Source organism: Takifugu rubripes, chromosome 4 (assembly GCF_901000725.2).
Source record: "Takifugu rubripes chromosome 4, fTakRub1.2, whole genome shotgun sequence".
In the NCBI taxonomy this organism is placed as follows: Eukaryota; Metazoa; Chordata; class Actinopteri; order Tetraodontiformes; family Tetraodontidae; genus Takifugu; species Takifugu rubripes.
Genome location: NC_042288.1, coordinates 1,824,668 through 1,840,113, shown reverse-complemented (window position 1 = coordinate 1,840,113; position 15,446 = coordinate 1,824,668). Strand labels below are relative to the sequence as shown.

The 15,446-nt window shown below is 44.5% G+C and overlaps 2 protein-coding genes across 2 annotated transcripts; both read right to left on the bottom strand.

Annotated features, from left to right (window-relative positions):
• Positions 1 to 1,089: 1,089 nt before the first annotated feature.
• LOC101074475 (tumor-associated calcium signal transducer 2) lies at positions 1,090 to 3,583 on the bottom strand. The gene is made up of 9 exons (XM_003963616.3): positions 3,290 to 3,583; positions 2,698 to 2,799; positions 2,357 to 2,618; positions 2,220 to 2,285; positions 2,079 to 2,145; positions 1,908 to 2,006; positions 1,625 to 1,822; positions 1,499 to 1,543; positions 1,090 to 1,418 (listed from the first exon to the last, which is right to left on the bottom strand). The coding sequence occupies exons 1-9, from the start codon at positions 3,348 to 3,350 to the stop codon at positions 1,395 to 1,397; spliced, it is 924 nt and encodes a 307-aa protein (XP_003963665.2). The 5' UTR covers positions 3,351 to 3,583; the 3' UTR covers positions 1,090 to 1,394.
• An 8,841-nt stretch (positions 3,584 to 12,424) lies between these two features.
• On the bottom strand, positions 12,425 to 14,895 carry LOC115249556 (tumor-associated calcium signal transducer 2-like). Its single transcript, XM_029835207.1, has 9 exons — positions 14,735 to 14,895; positions 14,287 to 14,388; positions 13,946 to 14,207; positions 13,809 to 13,874; positions 13,668 to 13,734; positions 13,497 to 13,595; positions 13,214 to 13,411; positions 13,088 to 13,132; positions 12,425 to 13,011 (listed from the first exon to the last, which is right to left on the bottom strand). Exons 1-9 carry the CDS (start codon positions 14,793 to 14,795, stop codon positions 12,988 to 12,990), a joined length of 924 nt encoding a protein of 307 aa, XP_029691067.1. The 5' UTR covers positions 14,796 to 14,895; the 3' UTR covers positions 12,425 to 12,987.
• Positions 14,896 to 15,446: the final 551 nt, after the last annotated feature.

The following is a 15,446-nucleotide window of genomic DNA, read 5'->3' as shown; positions in this document are numbered from 1 at the left end:
AAGGTTTATCAACAGAGAACCCTATAAATGCTTATGGGATACCAACTGTTTGACCAATTAAATCCTTCTCCAAATCCCAAACCGGTGATCCTAATTGTCTTCCTACTGCTTCCTCATTGGCGCAAACGTTGGTGACGTGCTGATACCTGCAACTGACTGGATGTGACACACCTTTATGCCTTCAGCCTTCAGAGGTGGGGGAGGGGTGGGAGAGGATATACAATCCCCAACCTGTCTGAACTGGTTACAGACAGGCTTTTGTGCCCTGGTTGCTATGGAGATGGAGGGGCGGGAACGTCATGAGGGTGAAATGGCAGGTGAGGCAAGCGAGCAACAGACTGGATCAAAGTCCACGTTTGTGCTCACAGTGTCGGCGTATTCGTATTTGCCTTGATTGAGCATTTCTAAGGGTTATATAAGGGGAAGAGGGTCACATTGAAGCAGGTGATTGATGACAGGTTGGGGCTGTCCACAACAGACCTGTTTTCATCCACTTGCGTTGCAACAGAAACCCAGAACAGCTTTTTAGAGAAAGAGCATGTTAGCTGTTCCACTCAGGTGTATTAAAGCCACGGTGCACCTTTGGGACCAGAAGCAAAACAGGTTTCTGTTTACCCACAACTTCAAGTCATGGCTGCCGTAAAAACACGAAGGCAAAAAAATGCCTGTAGATTTCTCACATATTTGTTGTGAACATAGAAGTTAGAACCTGCCAGACTGGTTCCGAGTAATGTCCAGTGACACACAGCGAGAATGGAGTAAACAGCTGACTCAAGGGTGAACAGTTTCACACATCACCGGTAGTATCAGTTCTCCTTCCTGCTTCATGCTAAACATTTTCATACCGAGCTGAGCCCTGAGAAGGGAAGGGCCACACCCAGTCGGGCCTCGGGGGCTCATGCACTTAGCTTTCATTACGGCAGCGTTCTTAGATTTAAAGGTAGGCTGTCCATTTTTTACCATTTAAAATATAGCATTAGCATAACTATTATAGCTATGTAGCTATATAGCCTCCCTGTTTGCTAGCTCTTTGCTTCACCCCACCTGACATGCAGTGATTTTCCATTAACACCAAACAAGCTCCACAAGTGTTTTAAAAGAATTTTATTAACAAACTCAACACATTTGTAAGAAAGAAACTGTACAATAAAATAGAATTTAAAACCATCCAGCGAGTCTTGTTATCACTACATGGCGGCCTGCTGTGGCAGGTAGATTGGGCAACGTTAAACTACACAACTCATAAATAAAAATGGTGTACCAGCAGTGCCGACAGCAAGCCAACAACAAAACAAGCGATTGTTCCTATTCCTCAGTTAAAATGGCACACTCCCAACACAAGTAGACAGTCTGTGATGACGACGTAGGAGCAGAGGGCAGCGAGAACAAGGACTTTACATGGCCTCCATCTCTCTTTGCTGTTGGGGAATAAAAACGTCACGTTATCAGAAACTCAACTTTTGTCACACGCAAGATGGGACGAACAGACCGGCCTTACCTGAGTTTTGTTGTACCTCTTTTTGCCTCGCTTGTTGAGGAAAAACTGCGGAGAAAACAGGAAGTTAATGGGGTTGGCTAAAGCAGAAGATGCACCGACACAAAGCGCGATATTCAGCACGCTTACCAGGAGCACTAGACCAATAACCACGGCCAGCACCACCACCACAATGACGGCAATGATTCCACCAGACAGGTTCTTCATGGTAAAAGTCGGGGCTTCCTCGTCCACGTAATACACCAGGATGTTCTCCATATCAAGGATCTGGTCTCCCACCTTGGGCTCAAACTTCGCCTGGCTCCTGAACAGAGGCAGAACTTTCACCTGTAGGACAGAAAGGAAACAGCGCACCAGTTTAGTCCTGAGAACGCGGCGGGCTCTGTGCGAATTTGGAGCGTTGATCCCGTACATCTTTCTCCATGTAGTAGGCCATCTGGGTCAGGTCAACCGTGCGATCGCCAATTTCTTTCTTCACATCCACCACAATCATTCGGGCATCTGGGTCGTACTGCAGAACGGGGTCAGAGTTTTACAATCTGGTTTTAGCAAAGAAAAATATGGCTCAACTCTTCCCACTTACCTGAACTTCCTTCACCAGGTCCTTGTTGAAGTTTTTGTAGCGCTTGTTAATGGCCTCAGCGATGGCACTGCGGCGAGGGAGGAATTTATCACTGCAAAGTTCCTTCGGTGTCGATGTTGACAATTTGAAATGAATACTTACGTTTTCAGATCCGCGGCCTTAACCGGGTTTGGCGTTGGTTTGTGCGTGAGCTGCAGCCGGACAAAGCTGGAAGGAAACGGAAATAAGTCGGTGCTGCAGTCGCCCCAACGCCCCAATCCTCGGGATCAACTACTCACTGCGTCTCCACGAGTTTCTCACACTTCAGGTCCTTGTCGCCCTTGTCAGTTCGCCGCACGCCGGCGCTGTTGACACACCAGCACTCGTCGGTGTTGTTGCACTGCTTGGCCCTGAATTTGCCATCATTCTCACAGTCTGGGTCATAGATGCCATCGTTGTCCACAAAGGCGGTCTCAACCGGCTTTCCTCCAATAGTACGAGTGTCCAGGTTCTTCCTGGCTCGATACATCTCTGCCTTCATTAGGAAGCATTTGGGGATCACTAAGGTGGTGGAAAAACATGTCACGAGGAGCTGAAATTGGGGGGTGTTATTTATACAAATCTTTCTTGTCACACTTACATTTATCGCACTCTAGCGTTTGCTTGACACCACCATCCACCAAAACGAAACAGGAGCACGGAGTTCCATCGCAAGTGGCCCACTTCATGGTTTCACAGGAACCTGGGCACACAAATGTAGTATTTCTTTTTTTGTTTTTTTTTTAAAGGAAAGTCACAATTTCACTCTAGCAATTCTGAATTATCTTAGCCATCAAATGTGCTATCACGGTAGGCAGATATAAGCGCTGAACAGGCCCATAAACGGGACAGGTGGACGAACAGGTTCATCCAACACCTGGGCGTTGGTTTCTCCAAACAGAGCGGGAGGAGGGCTCCCAACCCCCACCCGGCAACTACTCACTTTACAACTCAGAAAACACAGACACGGAGGCAGCTCATCGATCAAAACACCATTAACGCCAAAGACCGGGATTTATTAAGCAACGAGGCGTGAAAATTCCGCGAGTGGGGCTCGCGGAACGAGGTGCGAAAAAGGCGCGCGCTGCAAGCGTCTCTAAAATACTGTAGCTAAAGTGAAATTGAACTTTTACAAATAACGCTTCAATGGTGTAAAGACAGTTTTATCAACTAAAATGGAAGAAACTACTTACAGCTCTGAGCTGAAGCTCCCAACGCGAAGCTGGCGAGAACGAGCAAAATCCACATTTTCATGATTAAAATCGAGCAAAACGACCGAAGCGAAGGTTCTATCGGTCCGGTTCCGAAGTCACACACGGGCAAGAATGGCGTCCGAGCTCCAAGCGCTCCCTTTTACTCCCGCAGGTGTGTCCTCGTCAAACCCGTTTGGCAGGAAGTTGGACGGGCACGTTCACGAACAAACACAAGCGCGCGCACGCACACAGGTAAAGGCTCCGAAGCAGCACGAGCACAGCCGAAGCAAAGTTTGGTTACTGATGACCTCAGCGCGTGACCGTGGAACCGCAACATTTGACTTTATAAGAACAGCCCTCTCGTGACGTTTAGTCACAGGTTGGAGGAGGGGCGCAAGACCAACACACCTGACATCCGCTATGACCATATTTGGCCTCTCGCGTTCTTACTGTCACTTGTCATGTTTTTATTTCTCTTATTTTAACAATAAATTCCAGCCAGTAGGATCGTTGTGTAATTAATCGAAACTTTTGTAAATAAACACCTGAGACTGGAAGTTATACCAATCATTTAACAAATATAAATATGTGAGATGTGTTCTGACATTCAAAACTCTAAAATGAACTAAATGAACTTAGCCTACATATATAACTGTACAACACCTAACCCTAACTTTGACTATCATGTCAAAAGAAATCGACACATAAATTATATAGAAATTACCCATGAAATTATGTGTTTTGAAAAATGAACTTTGGCTTTGTTGCAGTGCAGTTGTTTTTGTATTCATTAACACAAGTATGAAAATGAATCAGAATAGTGAGTTTCAGCTTTTCTCTTTTTTCTAGTTAAACCTGCGTCTGTAATCCCTATAGAGTGTTTTTGTATTGTTCTTTACATTGTAGCAAACCTTTGTTTGAGTATTCAGGCCTTCCATTTTATTTTATTAGTTTTCTATGTTTTACGTTTCTATAGAGCTCAAAAACCATCAACATGCAGCGACATTCCAGCAACATATGAGTAAATATTGTGAAACACGGAGCCTGGATGACGTCATGGGAGCCTCCCAGACAGAAACCAGCAGAGGATTTAAAAATGCTATAGCCGAGAATCTTTGAGTCACCTCTGCTGGAGGACGCTGCTGAGTCACCTGTGCAGGTTGTGTTTGTGAAACACTGGAATGGCACAGGTTTTAAAAAAACAACAACAACAATGCCAACAATTCTGAAATGTAAAGAATTTGGATAACAAGAGTACCATTTTTTTAAAAACAACTTTTACACTGTAAAATTGTTAAATTAAACGCAGCTTAAAACAAATAGTAAAGCGCCTAATGTATCAGTGACTGAATGAAGAATCTCAACAATATGCTAATTAATAACATGACACAAAATTGTTTGTATGGACAAAATTGTGTTTAGTCTCATTGTGTGTATTTATTCTTGATTCCATTTAAGTTTAGTGGAGTTTCTGTCTGGCTGACAGAAACTTGTCTCACCTACGAGGCTTCATCAGTCACAATCACCTATAATACTTAGATTAGTTGTGACATTCTTTGATAGCTAACATTGTGTAATCCAAGAGACTGAGACCATGATCTACAGCACCGATGCTGAGATCCATCCCACAGATACATACAGTTGGATAGTCTCAAATTATCTGGATTAAGGAGAATCTCAAATACTTTGGGATCCTACGTGCAATTCTAAATCATTAAGAAGCTGTAAAAAAGTCAGCCACAGCTAAAGGCCGTTCCCAAGACTTAAGGACTTTACACTTCACACCAGGAAGAAGGAAGACTGGAGAACGTCAGACACTCCGAGGGAGGAGACGGCCCCAGATGCTGAGCTGCTGAGTAAGCACCTCAGGTCTACCCAGCATGCACCCCAGGAAGATACAGGTAAATCAGAGACTGTGCAGAACCCAAAGGTGACTGAGCACCCGAGCTTGGATGGGGAGAACAATGCTGCTCACAAGCTGCAAAAGGGGGTCATGTGTGTTTATTCTATTAACAGTGTAGATGGGGATGTGCTGGTGAAGGTATTGTGAAACAAAAGCACAGATTTTGAGTGTGTGGAAATCTAAGTGAACAATTGGGCTGCACTGAAGGGTCCAAAGAGCACCGTGGTCTCCAGGATTCTGGAGTTTAAGACGTTTCACACACCCAGAGTCCCAGAGCTGGTCATGTGGCAGGGTTAACCCTAACCCCGAACAACACGTAAACACGGCACAGTATCCCACAAAGGAGGAAGTTCCAGGATAAACCATCACTGGGCCACCGAGGGGAGAGGACGATCATTCGTTTATGGGAAATAAAGAGAAGAGGAAAAACAGATTTCACAACGAACATGGAAAAGAAAAACTTTAATGTTGAATAACTTGAACAAGTGCTCCTAGCTAAACATTTCCTAGTGACACTTAGCCATTTATCCACCAATAAGCTAGCAAACTCAAACATAGCTTTTTTTTTTTCTTAAAGTATTTTACAAAAGGGCTGATGTGAAATAAAGCAGGATTAAAGAAGAAATAAAACATTTCTAAAATAATTCATGCAAAAACCTAGATAAAATAATAAATGTTCATTAATTACATTAATTGAAAAAGAGGCGTTTACCAGCGTCAAAAAAGCTGTTGTCATGCACGGCTGTTGCATTGGAGTGAACTTGCAGGATATACTGACACTGTGTGGTGAAGATAAATAGTCACCATCAGTTCCCTGAACCTGGGAGGGTGAAGGCTGTGAGGCTGTCGGGCTAATGGCTCTGAGTGTGAATCATATAATAATATAATAAAGTATCATTTTAATAAATCCAAACACACACTTGTACTTGTATCTTTGTGAGGACTTTCATAGGCATAATGCATTCCCCTCTAACCCTAACCTTGGATCTAACCCTGCCCTAAACCCAGATCTAAACTCAACCTTAGAACCAGGTCTTAACCCTGAAACAGGACCAACCAAAATGTCCCCACTTCCCAAAAATGTCCTCATTTTGAAAGAATATGTTGGTGCCTAAACCTAAATATTAAGGTTAAGAATTGTGACCCACATCCTCAGAGTTATTACTAAATCAAGTCACTACTTTACATTTTTGGATACAGGATGTTTCTACAGTCAGAGTGAAAAAAAAATACATCAAGGTCAAATGAGTGAAAATCACCTTTCAGGTGACATTTGTCATTCAGAACGCTGCATTCTGAATTATTTATTTATTCATCCATTTCATTCAGTAGGAATCAATTTCATGACTGCAGAACTTCAAAAGGTCTCAGGGAGCAGATGTTTGCTGGCTTTATGGATCTGTTCAAATAACTGTGTGATAACTTGCCAAGTTGTCCCTCTGTTTTAATGCCTTTTTATCTTAATTATTGGATACCATCAGAGGCAAAATGTTGGCCAAACATTGTACAGCTGCAGAAATAAATATCGTCCTTAAGTCAGATCACTCAAGTTTCGCTAAAGCTAATATGTTAGCATTGGAAAAGAACAAGTCAATCCAAACGTAGAACATTTTTATAATAATTTCAGATTTTATTATAAAGAATGTAAAAATGGTCATTTGAGAGATTGCCAATCCCAGGATGAATAATGTTTCTGATTCACTACAGCCCTAACTCTTCAAAAAAGGTGTTACATTTAGTTTATAGACACTGTTTAACCTATGACATTTAGTTGATCTGATTTAAAATGCTAACGGCTATTAGTGATAAACGTGCTTGCTGTACTCCTTGCAAAGCTACCATATATAATATAACATTAAAGTAAATATACAGTATAACTAATATTGTAAGTATTTAAAAAAAAAACAAATACTCTTCTATGGAAGCATTGTACAGGATGGTACTCGGACCTGTTTAGGTGGTGTTACAGCACCTGTAAGAATATACACCATCTATTGTTGCGTGTAGTGATATAAGACTGGGGTGTCACCCTGCAGTCTGCCTCTTACCACAGTGGAGACTTAATGTGATGCTCTATGAGTAAAATATTAATGTAACAATGTAACATTTTTAATGTAAATACGACTATTAAACATACAACATTTTTTAGTAGACATTGACTATTTTATTTTTGCTATAAAAACTGAAACGTGTCCTTGTTCAGAGGTGTTCCAGAAGCAGACGTGCACAATTCTTATCATTATTTTCTTGACAGGTTTTCACTCCTGTGGGTGATAAGTGGATTTGCAGTGCTGGATTGCTGCTGTGCTGGTAAAGACACAAACACAAACCACAAAAACAAAACTGTGCGGAATTTTCCCGATTTTATGTAATTCTCAACCTTTCCGTCCACTTTAGTTGCTGACCCAAAAGACTGTGAGACAGCGGGCAGTAAGTGCCACCCTCAGGCCGAGTGCATAAAGGTTAAAAACAACTTCACCTGTGCGTGCCGCATGGGTTACCAAGGTGACGGCTTGCTGTGCAGTGACATCGACGAGTGTCTGAGCGGCCTATACAGCTGTCACCCAAAGGCCCGCTGCAACAACACCCTTGGCAGCTACAGCTGTTTCTGTCTCAGTGGATACATCGGAGATGGCGCCGAGTGCCAGGACATTAACGAGTGCCAAAAAGATAATGGAGGTTGCCACGCCAATGCCCTCTGCACCAACCGCGAGGGCAGCCGGCTTCGCAAATGTAAAGTTGGCTTCAGCGGCGATGGTTTCGAGTGTGCTGATGTCAACGAATGCAACAACCAAAAAATCTGCCACTGGAACGCCACTTGCACCAACAACCCCGGCTCATACGTGTGCACCTGTAATGCTGGCTACAAGGGAAACGGGAACTACCTGTGCCTCGACATAGATGAATGTTCAGAGACTCCTTATTTGTGTTCCTCCTCACTGGGCTACAAAGGCTGTAAAAACCTGCCCGGTAGCTACCGCTGCACGTGCAGCAGCGGCTTTGAAAGTAACGGGCAGAGCTGCGTGGACATCGACGAATGTGCCGGCAACATCTGCAGCCTGTACGCAGACTGCGTCAATACCATGGGCTCATATCTGTGCACTTGTAATGAAGGTTTTATCGGAAATGGACTGACGTGTGCGGACATTAACGAATGCAATGAAGACAATCAGTGCGACCCCGATGCCGCTTGTATAAACCGGCTCGGGAGTTACGAGTGCTCTTGTCTGGAAGGTTTTATTGGTGATGGGAGACAATGTGAAGACATTAATGAATGTGCTACCCCCAACATTTGCCCTTCTACTACTACTTGTGTAAACACTGGAGGATCATATTACTGCGACTGTGGCACCGGTTTCATCTTTAATAACTCCATGTGCCACGACTTAGACGAGTGTAAAGCAGGCCGCTGCAGTCGCTTCGCAGCCTGCACCAACTCACCCGGATCTTTTTCCTGCCAGTGCACTGCAGGGTACAGGGGAGACGGCTTCACCTGTACGGATGTGGACGAGTGCTCACTGGCTGAACAGTGCCACTCAAATGCCCTGTGCATTAACATCCCTGGCTCATACAACTGCACCTGTCAGGTGGGATACTCTGGAGATGGGGTGTTTCAATGCAATGATGTCAACGAGTGTCTGGTGGCTAATGGAGGATGCGGAAACAGAGCTACGTGTGTCAACAACCAGGGTTCCTTCTATTGTCTGTGTCCATCAGGATTCATCTTGGTTAACAAGACCTTTTGCCAAGATATTGATGAGTGTAAAGAACAGAACAATCCGTGTGGAGTTAATGAAGAGTGCAAGAACATCGATGGGTCTTTCGAGTGCTCCTGCCAGCTCGGGTACTATCGGCTGGCCAACAACATGGAGTGTGTTGACATGGATGAGTGTAAAACCAACCCATGTCACGTTAACGCCTCGTGCCTCAACACCATTGGGTCCCACACTTGCACCTGCAAGAGAGGATTTTCAGGAAACGGCACCCAGTGTGAAGATATAGACGAGTGTTCCGCTGAGGGTACATGTCACTCACGGGCCTTGTGCGCCAACTTCATTGGGGGCTACTTTTGCTCCTGTCAAGAGGGTTTCAACGGCAATGGCTTCGCCTGTGAGGATGTGGATGAATGTGCTCTCCCAGAAACCAAATGTCCATCGTTCTCAAAATGTGTCAACTCCCCTGGCGCTCATGTCTGTTCATGTTTGAACGGTACGTTGGCTGACAACGACACCTGTGTGCCGCCCAGTTCCTTGTGCGAGCCTGCCTGCCACCGCCATGGTTTGTGCCACCAGTCACCGGCGGAATACCAGTGTGTGTGCGACCATGGTTACGTAGGTGATGGGATAACTTGCTCAGACATAGATGAGTGTCAGATGGAAAACATTTGTCCTGAAAAGGAGACAGAGTGCATCAATATCCCCGGATCATTTGCTTGTGCCTGCAGGAAAGGCTACTCTCTCAACGGCACGAAGTGTTTGGGTAAATCTCAGTTCTTTCTCTCTAACTGACTCACTTCTGATTCTCAGTATTGTGGCAGTGCCGTCAAGAAGAACTGCGATAATATTCAAACTCAAACACCGTTTCAGAAATAAAGTGTAGAGATCGGTCCCCGATCAATGTAAAGACAGGACATGGTTTTCAGTAATCATTTAAAGCTTCAAAATAAAAGTCACTTTAAGTGGAAAGTCACTACATTTTTGTCTTGTATAGTCTAAACTCAATATCTGAACTGAGTGAACTAAATATAACAAATCAGATGTTACAAATCAGACCATTCTACGGTTTGGGAGATTTGAGAAGAGGCCTGTATTTAGATATTACCTAAAAATATTCCTTATCATTTGTGTTCATATCATTGTGTTTCCCAAACAGTAAAATGTCAGTTTTTTAAATTTTGAAATATGTAACTAAGACAAAGCACAAATTGGTAATTATCAATTTTGTGATTCCTGTTTCCGTGCTTCCTTCTTTCTTTCTCATGACTTTCTCTTTTTTTGTCCATCCTTGCCCTAGATGTGAACGAGTGTGCGACAGGGAAGCAGGAGTGCAGTGAGTTTTCCCAGTGTGTCAACACAATTGGCAGCCATTCCTGCTTCTGTCTTAGTGGTTTCACAGGTGACGGAAAGAACTGTTCTGGTGAGTATCGGTTTATGCTTTAAAACCATTTGTTAAACCATTGCTGGTTGTTCTCCCATGTGTGGACTCTCCTTTGAGTTTCTTGTAGCACCATTTGGGGGTCATGTCCCTGACACTGTTCCATTTTGGATAAATTTATAGACTTTGATGAATGCCAAGTCCAAAATGGTGGATGCCATCCAGTGGCCAGCTGCACAAACACACCTGGAACCTTTATCTGTGCGTGTCCACCTGGCATGGATGGAAACGGCTTTGACTGCCACGATGTGAACGAATGCGAGCAGAACTCCAGCCTGCCCCACAACTGTAGTGCTCAGGCGCTGTGTCACAACACGAATGGATCTTACACCTGCCAATGCCAAGATGGATACCGGGGTGACGGATTTGTGTGTGAAGATGTCGACGAATGTCAGCTAAGGACAACTTGTGGCGTGAACATGATCTGCAGCAATACCCCTGGTTCCTACATGTGTTCCTGCATCCTGGGCGTAGTGTACGATGTGGGTACCTGTGTAAGAGAAGACGTTTGCCTAAATGCCAGCATCACCTGCCACTCTCTTGCCCGATGCCACCGACAGCAGGACTCCTTTTACTGCCAATGTGTCGGTGGTTATGAAGGAAGTGGCACCGAATGTCTGGATGTGGATGAGTGCAGCCAACCACAAGTCTGCCTTGCTTTCTCCTACTGCTTCAACACTAATGGCTCCTATTTTTGTGACTGTTGGGAAGGCTTTCAAGACAATGGGACACATTGTCAGGACTTGAATGAATGTCAGACTGGTAACTTTAGCTGTCCTGCCAATAGTACCGTATTTTCACAACCATAAGGCGCGCCGTATTATAGGGCGCACCTTCAATTAACAGCCTATTTTAGAAATATTTTCGTCCACAGGGCGCACCGTGTTATAAGGCGCATAGCATAGAAACTGCGTAGTGCCTGTGGTTTCATGACGCGTTCACTAGATCAAGCTGCGCTAAAAGGAATGTCAATAAAACAGTCAGATAAGTCAGTCAAACTTTATTAATAGAATACAAACCGTCGTTCTCACAACTCTATTCACTCCCAAAACGAATAAACAGCTGTTTTATTTAGCTGTATTATTTTTCCCGAGTGACGTAGTGTTTTCGCGTAATACAGTTCGTTTAACAACAGCGAGTTATAACAGGCAGTGCAACATTTTTATCACAAGTGGATAGTGGAGTTTAATAAATCTTCGATTTAGTGCAACATTTTTATCACGTAGTACCGTTGCGGTAAATCAAACGTTAGTGCAAACAATATATGGTAACTCAAACTCTCGAAGTAGTGCAAAGCGATAGCAATATAACAACGTTGTTCAAACGGTAATTTCCATATTCACAGTATGACCAGCCTTGTTAAATTGTAAACACACAAAAGAAACACGTAAAGATCACTTTATCAGTTCATTCCTCATCCAGGAATCCCTCGAATTCTTCTTCTTCGGTGTCCGAATTGAACAGTTGTGCGAATACGGCGTCCAACATGGCCGGCTCCGTCTCGTCAAAGTCGGTGTCGCTGGTGTTGTCTGGCATTTCAGTGACAATCCCTGCCTTCCCGAAAGCTCGGACCACGGTCGATGCCCAGGCATTTATGATCCACTGGCAGATAGTGACGTATGACGCTCGGCGCCGTCTCCCCGTCTTGGTGAACGTGTGTTCGCCGTTCGTCATCCACCGCTCCCACGCAGTTCACAGTCTAGTTTTGAATGCCCCGTTGACACCAATATCTAGCGGCTGGAGTTCCTTTGTTAATCCACTTCTTGCTTTGTTTCCTCGGAAGCTCCGTTGAGTCTTCTTTACCTGGCGCAGGTCGTCTTGTTGCTTCCTCCACTTCCGCACCATTGATTCGTTCACGTTAAATTCTCTTGCCGCTGCTCTATTTCCGTGTTCAACTGCGTGACTGATAGCCTTCAGTTTGAACTCTGAGTCGTAAGCGCGTCTCTTGCAAGGAGCCATTTTGGGGTCTTTAGACAGAAATGGTTTGGGACTGAATTTACTGCTGTTACCTCGGCCACGCCTACTGACTACGGTAGCCGCGATTAACCAATATTACCGTAATCCATACAAAAGGCGCACCGTAGATTTTTTAGAAAATTCTAGGCTTTTAGGTGCGCCTTATAGTCGTGAAAATACGGTACCTGTACTAACACAGAGGGGAGTTATGAATGTATCTGTGACTTAGGTTTCTCTGGTAATAGCTCCCTGTGTTTGGATGTGGATGAATGCGACTATGGCCTCAGCCAGTGCCCTGATTTCTCCAACTGCCTGAACACTGTTGGATCTTTTGCCTGTAAATGCTGGGATGGATATCAAGCTAACAACAGTTACTGTGAGGATATCAACGAATGCCAAATCAACTCCACCTGCCCTGAACACAGCATGTGTACCAACACCAACGGGAGCTACATTTGTGTGTGTGATAACGGCTTTTCCGGAGTGGGGGAATTGTGCCTGGATATGGATGAGTGTAGTGTTGTAGAGGGGCTTTGCACCAACGGCACATGTCGGCAGTGCCGACAGCAAGCCAACAACAAAACAAGCGATTGTTCCTATTCCTCAGTTAAAATGGCACACTCCCAACACAAGTAGACAGTCTGTGATGATGACGTAGGAGCAGAGGGCAGCGAGAACAAGGACTTTACATGGCCTCCATCTCTCTTTGCTGTTGGGGAAAACGTCACGTTATCAGAAACTCAACTTTTGTCACACGCAAGATGGGACGAACAGACCGGCCTTACCTGAGTTTTGTTGTACCTCTTTTTGCCTCGCTTGTTGAGGAAAAACTGCGGAGAAAACAGGAAGTTAATGGGGTTGGCTAAAGCAGAAGATGCACCGACACAAAGCGCGATATTCAGCATGCTTACCAGGAGCACTAGACCAATAACCACGGCCAGCACCACCACCACAATGACGGCAATGATTCCACCAGACAGGTTCTTCATGGTAAAAGTCGGGGCTTCCTCGTCCACGTAATACACCAGGATGTTCTCCATATCAAGGATCTGGTCTCCCACCTTGGGCTCAAACTTCACCTGGTTCTTGAACAGAGGCAGAACTTTCACCTGTAGGACAGAAAGGGAACAGCGCACCAGTTTAGTCCTGAGAACGCGGTGGGCTCTGTGCGAATTTGGAGCGTTGATCCCGTACATCTTTCTCCATGTAGTAGGCCATCTGGGTCAGGTCAACCGTGCGATCGCCAATTTCTTTCTTCACATCCACCACAATCATTCGGGCATCTGGGTCGTACTGCAGAAGGGGGTCAGAGTTTTACAATCTAGTTTTAGCAAAGAAAAATATGGCTCAACTCTTCCCACTTACCTGAACTTCCTTCACCAGGTCCTTGCTGAAGTTTTTGTAGCGCTTGTTAATGGCCTCAGCGATGGCACTGCGGCGAGGGAGGAATTTATCACTGCAAAGTTCCTTCGGTGTCGATGTTGACAATTTGAAATGAATACTTACGTTTTCAGATCCGCGGCCTTAACCGGGTCTGGCGTTGGTTTGTGCGTGAGCTGCAGCCGGATAAAGCTGGAAGGAAACGAAAATAAGTCGGTGCTGCAGTCGCCCCAACGCCCCAATCCTCGGGATAAACTACTCACTGCGTCTCCACGAGTTTCTCACACTTCAGGTCTTTGTCGCCCTTGTCAGTTCGCCGCACGCCGGCGCTGTTGACACACCAGCACTCGTCGGTGTTGTTGCACTGCTTGGCCCTGAATTTGCCATCATTCTCACAATCTGGGTCATAGATGCCATCGTTGTCCACAAAGGCGGTCTCAACCGGCTTTCCTCCAATAATACGCATGCCTGGGTTCTTCCTGGGTTGATACATCTCTGCCTTCATTAGGAAGCATTTGGGGATCACTAAGGTGGTGGAAAAACATGTCATGAGGAGCTGAAATTGGGGGGTGTTATTTATACAAATCTTTCTTGTCACACTTACATTTATTGCAGTCTAGCGTTTGCTTGACACCATCATCCACCAAAACGTAACAGGAGCACGGAGTTCCATCGCAAGTGGCCCACTTCATGGTTTCACAGGAACCTGGGCACACAAATGTAGTATTTTTTTTGTTTTTTTTTTAAAGGAAAGTCACAATTTCACTCTAGCAATTCTGAATTATCTTAGCCATCAAATGTGCTATCACGGTAGGCAGATATAAGCGCTGAACAGGCCCATAAACGGGACAGGTGGACGAACAGGTTCATCCAATACCTGGGCGGTTTCTCCAAACAGAGAGCGGGAGGAGGGCTCCCAACCCCCACCCGGCAACTGCTCACTTTACAACTCAGAAAACACAGACACGGAGGCAGCTCATCTGAACTTTTACAAATAAAGCTTCAATGGTGTAAAGACAGTTTTATCAACTAAAATGGAAGAAACTACTTACAGCTCTGAGCTGAAGCTCCCAACGTGAAGCTGGCGAGAACGAGCAAAATCCACATTTTCATGATTAAAATCGAGCAAAACGACCGAAGCGAAGGTTCTATCGGTCCGGTTCCGAAGTCACACACGGACAAGAATGGCGTCCGAGCTCCAAGCGCTCCCTTTTACTCCCGCAGGTGTGTCCTCGTCAAACCCGTTTGGCAGGAAGTTGGACGGGCGCGTTCACGAACAAACACAACACACCTGACATCCGCTATGACCATATTTGGCCTCTCGCGTTCTTACTGTCACTTGTCATGTTTTTGTTTCTCTTATTTTAACAATAAATTCCAGCCAGTAGGATCGTTGTGTAATTAATCGAAACTTTTGTAAATAAACACCTGAGACTGGAAGTTATACCAATCATTTAACAAATATAAATATGTGAGATGTGTTCTGACATTCAAAACTCTAAAATGAACTAAATGAACTTAGCCTACATATATAACTGTACACTAACCCTAACTTTGACTATCATGTCAAAAGAAATCGACACATAAGTTATATAGAAATTACCCATGAAATTATGTGTTTTGAAAAATGAACTTTGGCTTTGTTGCAGTGCAGTTGTTTTTGTATTCATTAACACAAGTATGAAAATGAATCAGAATAGTGAGTTTCAGCTTTTCTTTTTTTTCTAGTTAAACCTGTGTCTGTAATCCCAATAGAATGTTTTT

Coding starts and splice junctions, on each gene's coding strand:
- LOC101074475 (XM_003963616.3), bottom strand. CDS start 3,350: ATGAAAATGTGGATTTTGCTCGTTCTCGCCAGCTTCGCGTTGGGAGCT. Junction 2,800..3,289: donor GGGAGCTTCAGCTCAGAGCT/GTAAGTAGTTTC, acceptor TTGTGTGCCCAG/GTTCCTGTGAAACCATGAAG. Junction 1,419..1,498: donor AGAGGTACAACAAAACTCAG/GTAAGGCCGGTC, acceptor ATTCCCCAACAG/CAAAGAGAGATGGAGGCCAT.
- LOC115249556 (XM_029835207.1), bottom strand. CDS start 14,795: ATGAAAATGTGGATTTTGCTCGTTCTCGCCAGCTTCACGTTGGGAGCT. Junction 13,875..13,945: donor GAGAAACTCGTGGAGACGCA/GTGAGTAGTTTA, acceptor GTTTCCTTCCAG/CTTTATCCGGCTGCAGCTCA. Junction 13,012..13,087: donor AGAGGTACAACAAAACTCAG/GTAAGGCCGGTC, acceptor TTTCCCCAACAG/CAAAGAGAGATGGAGGCCAT.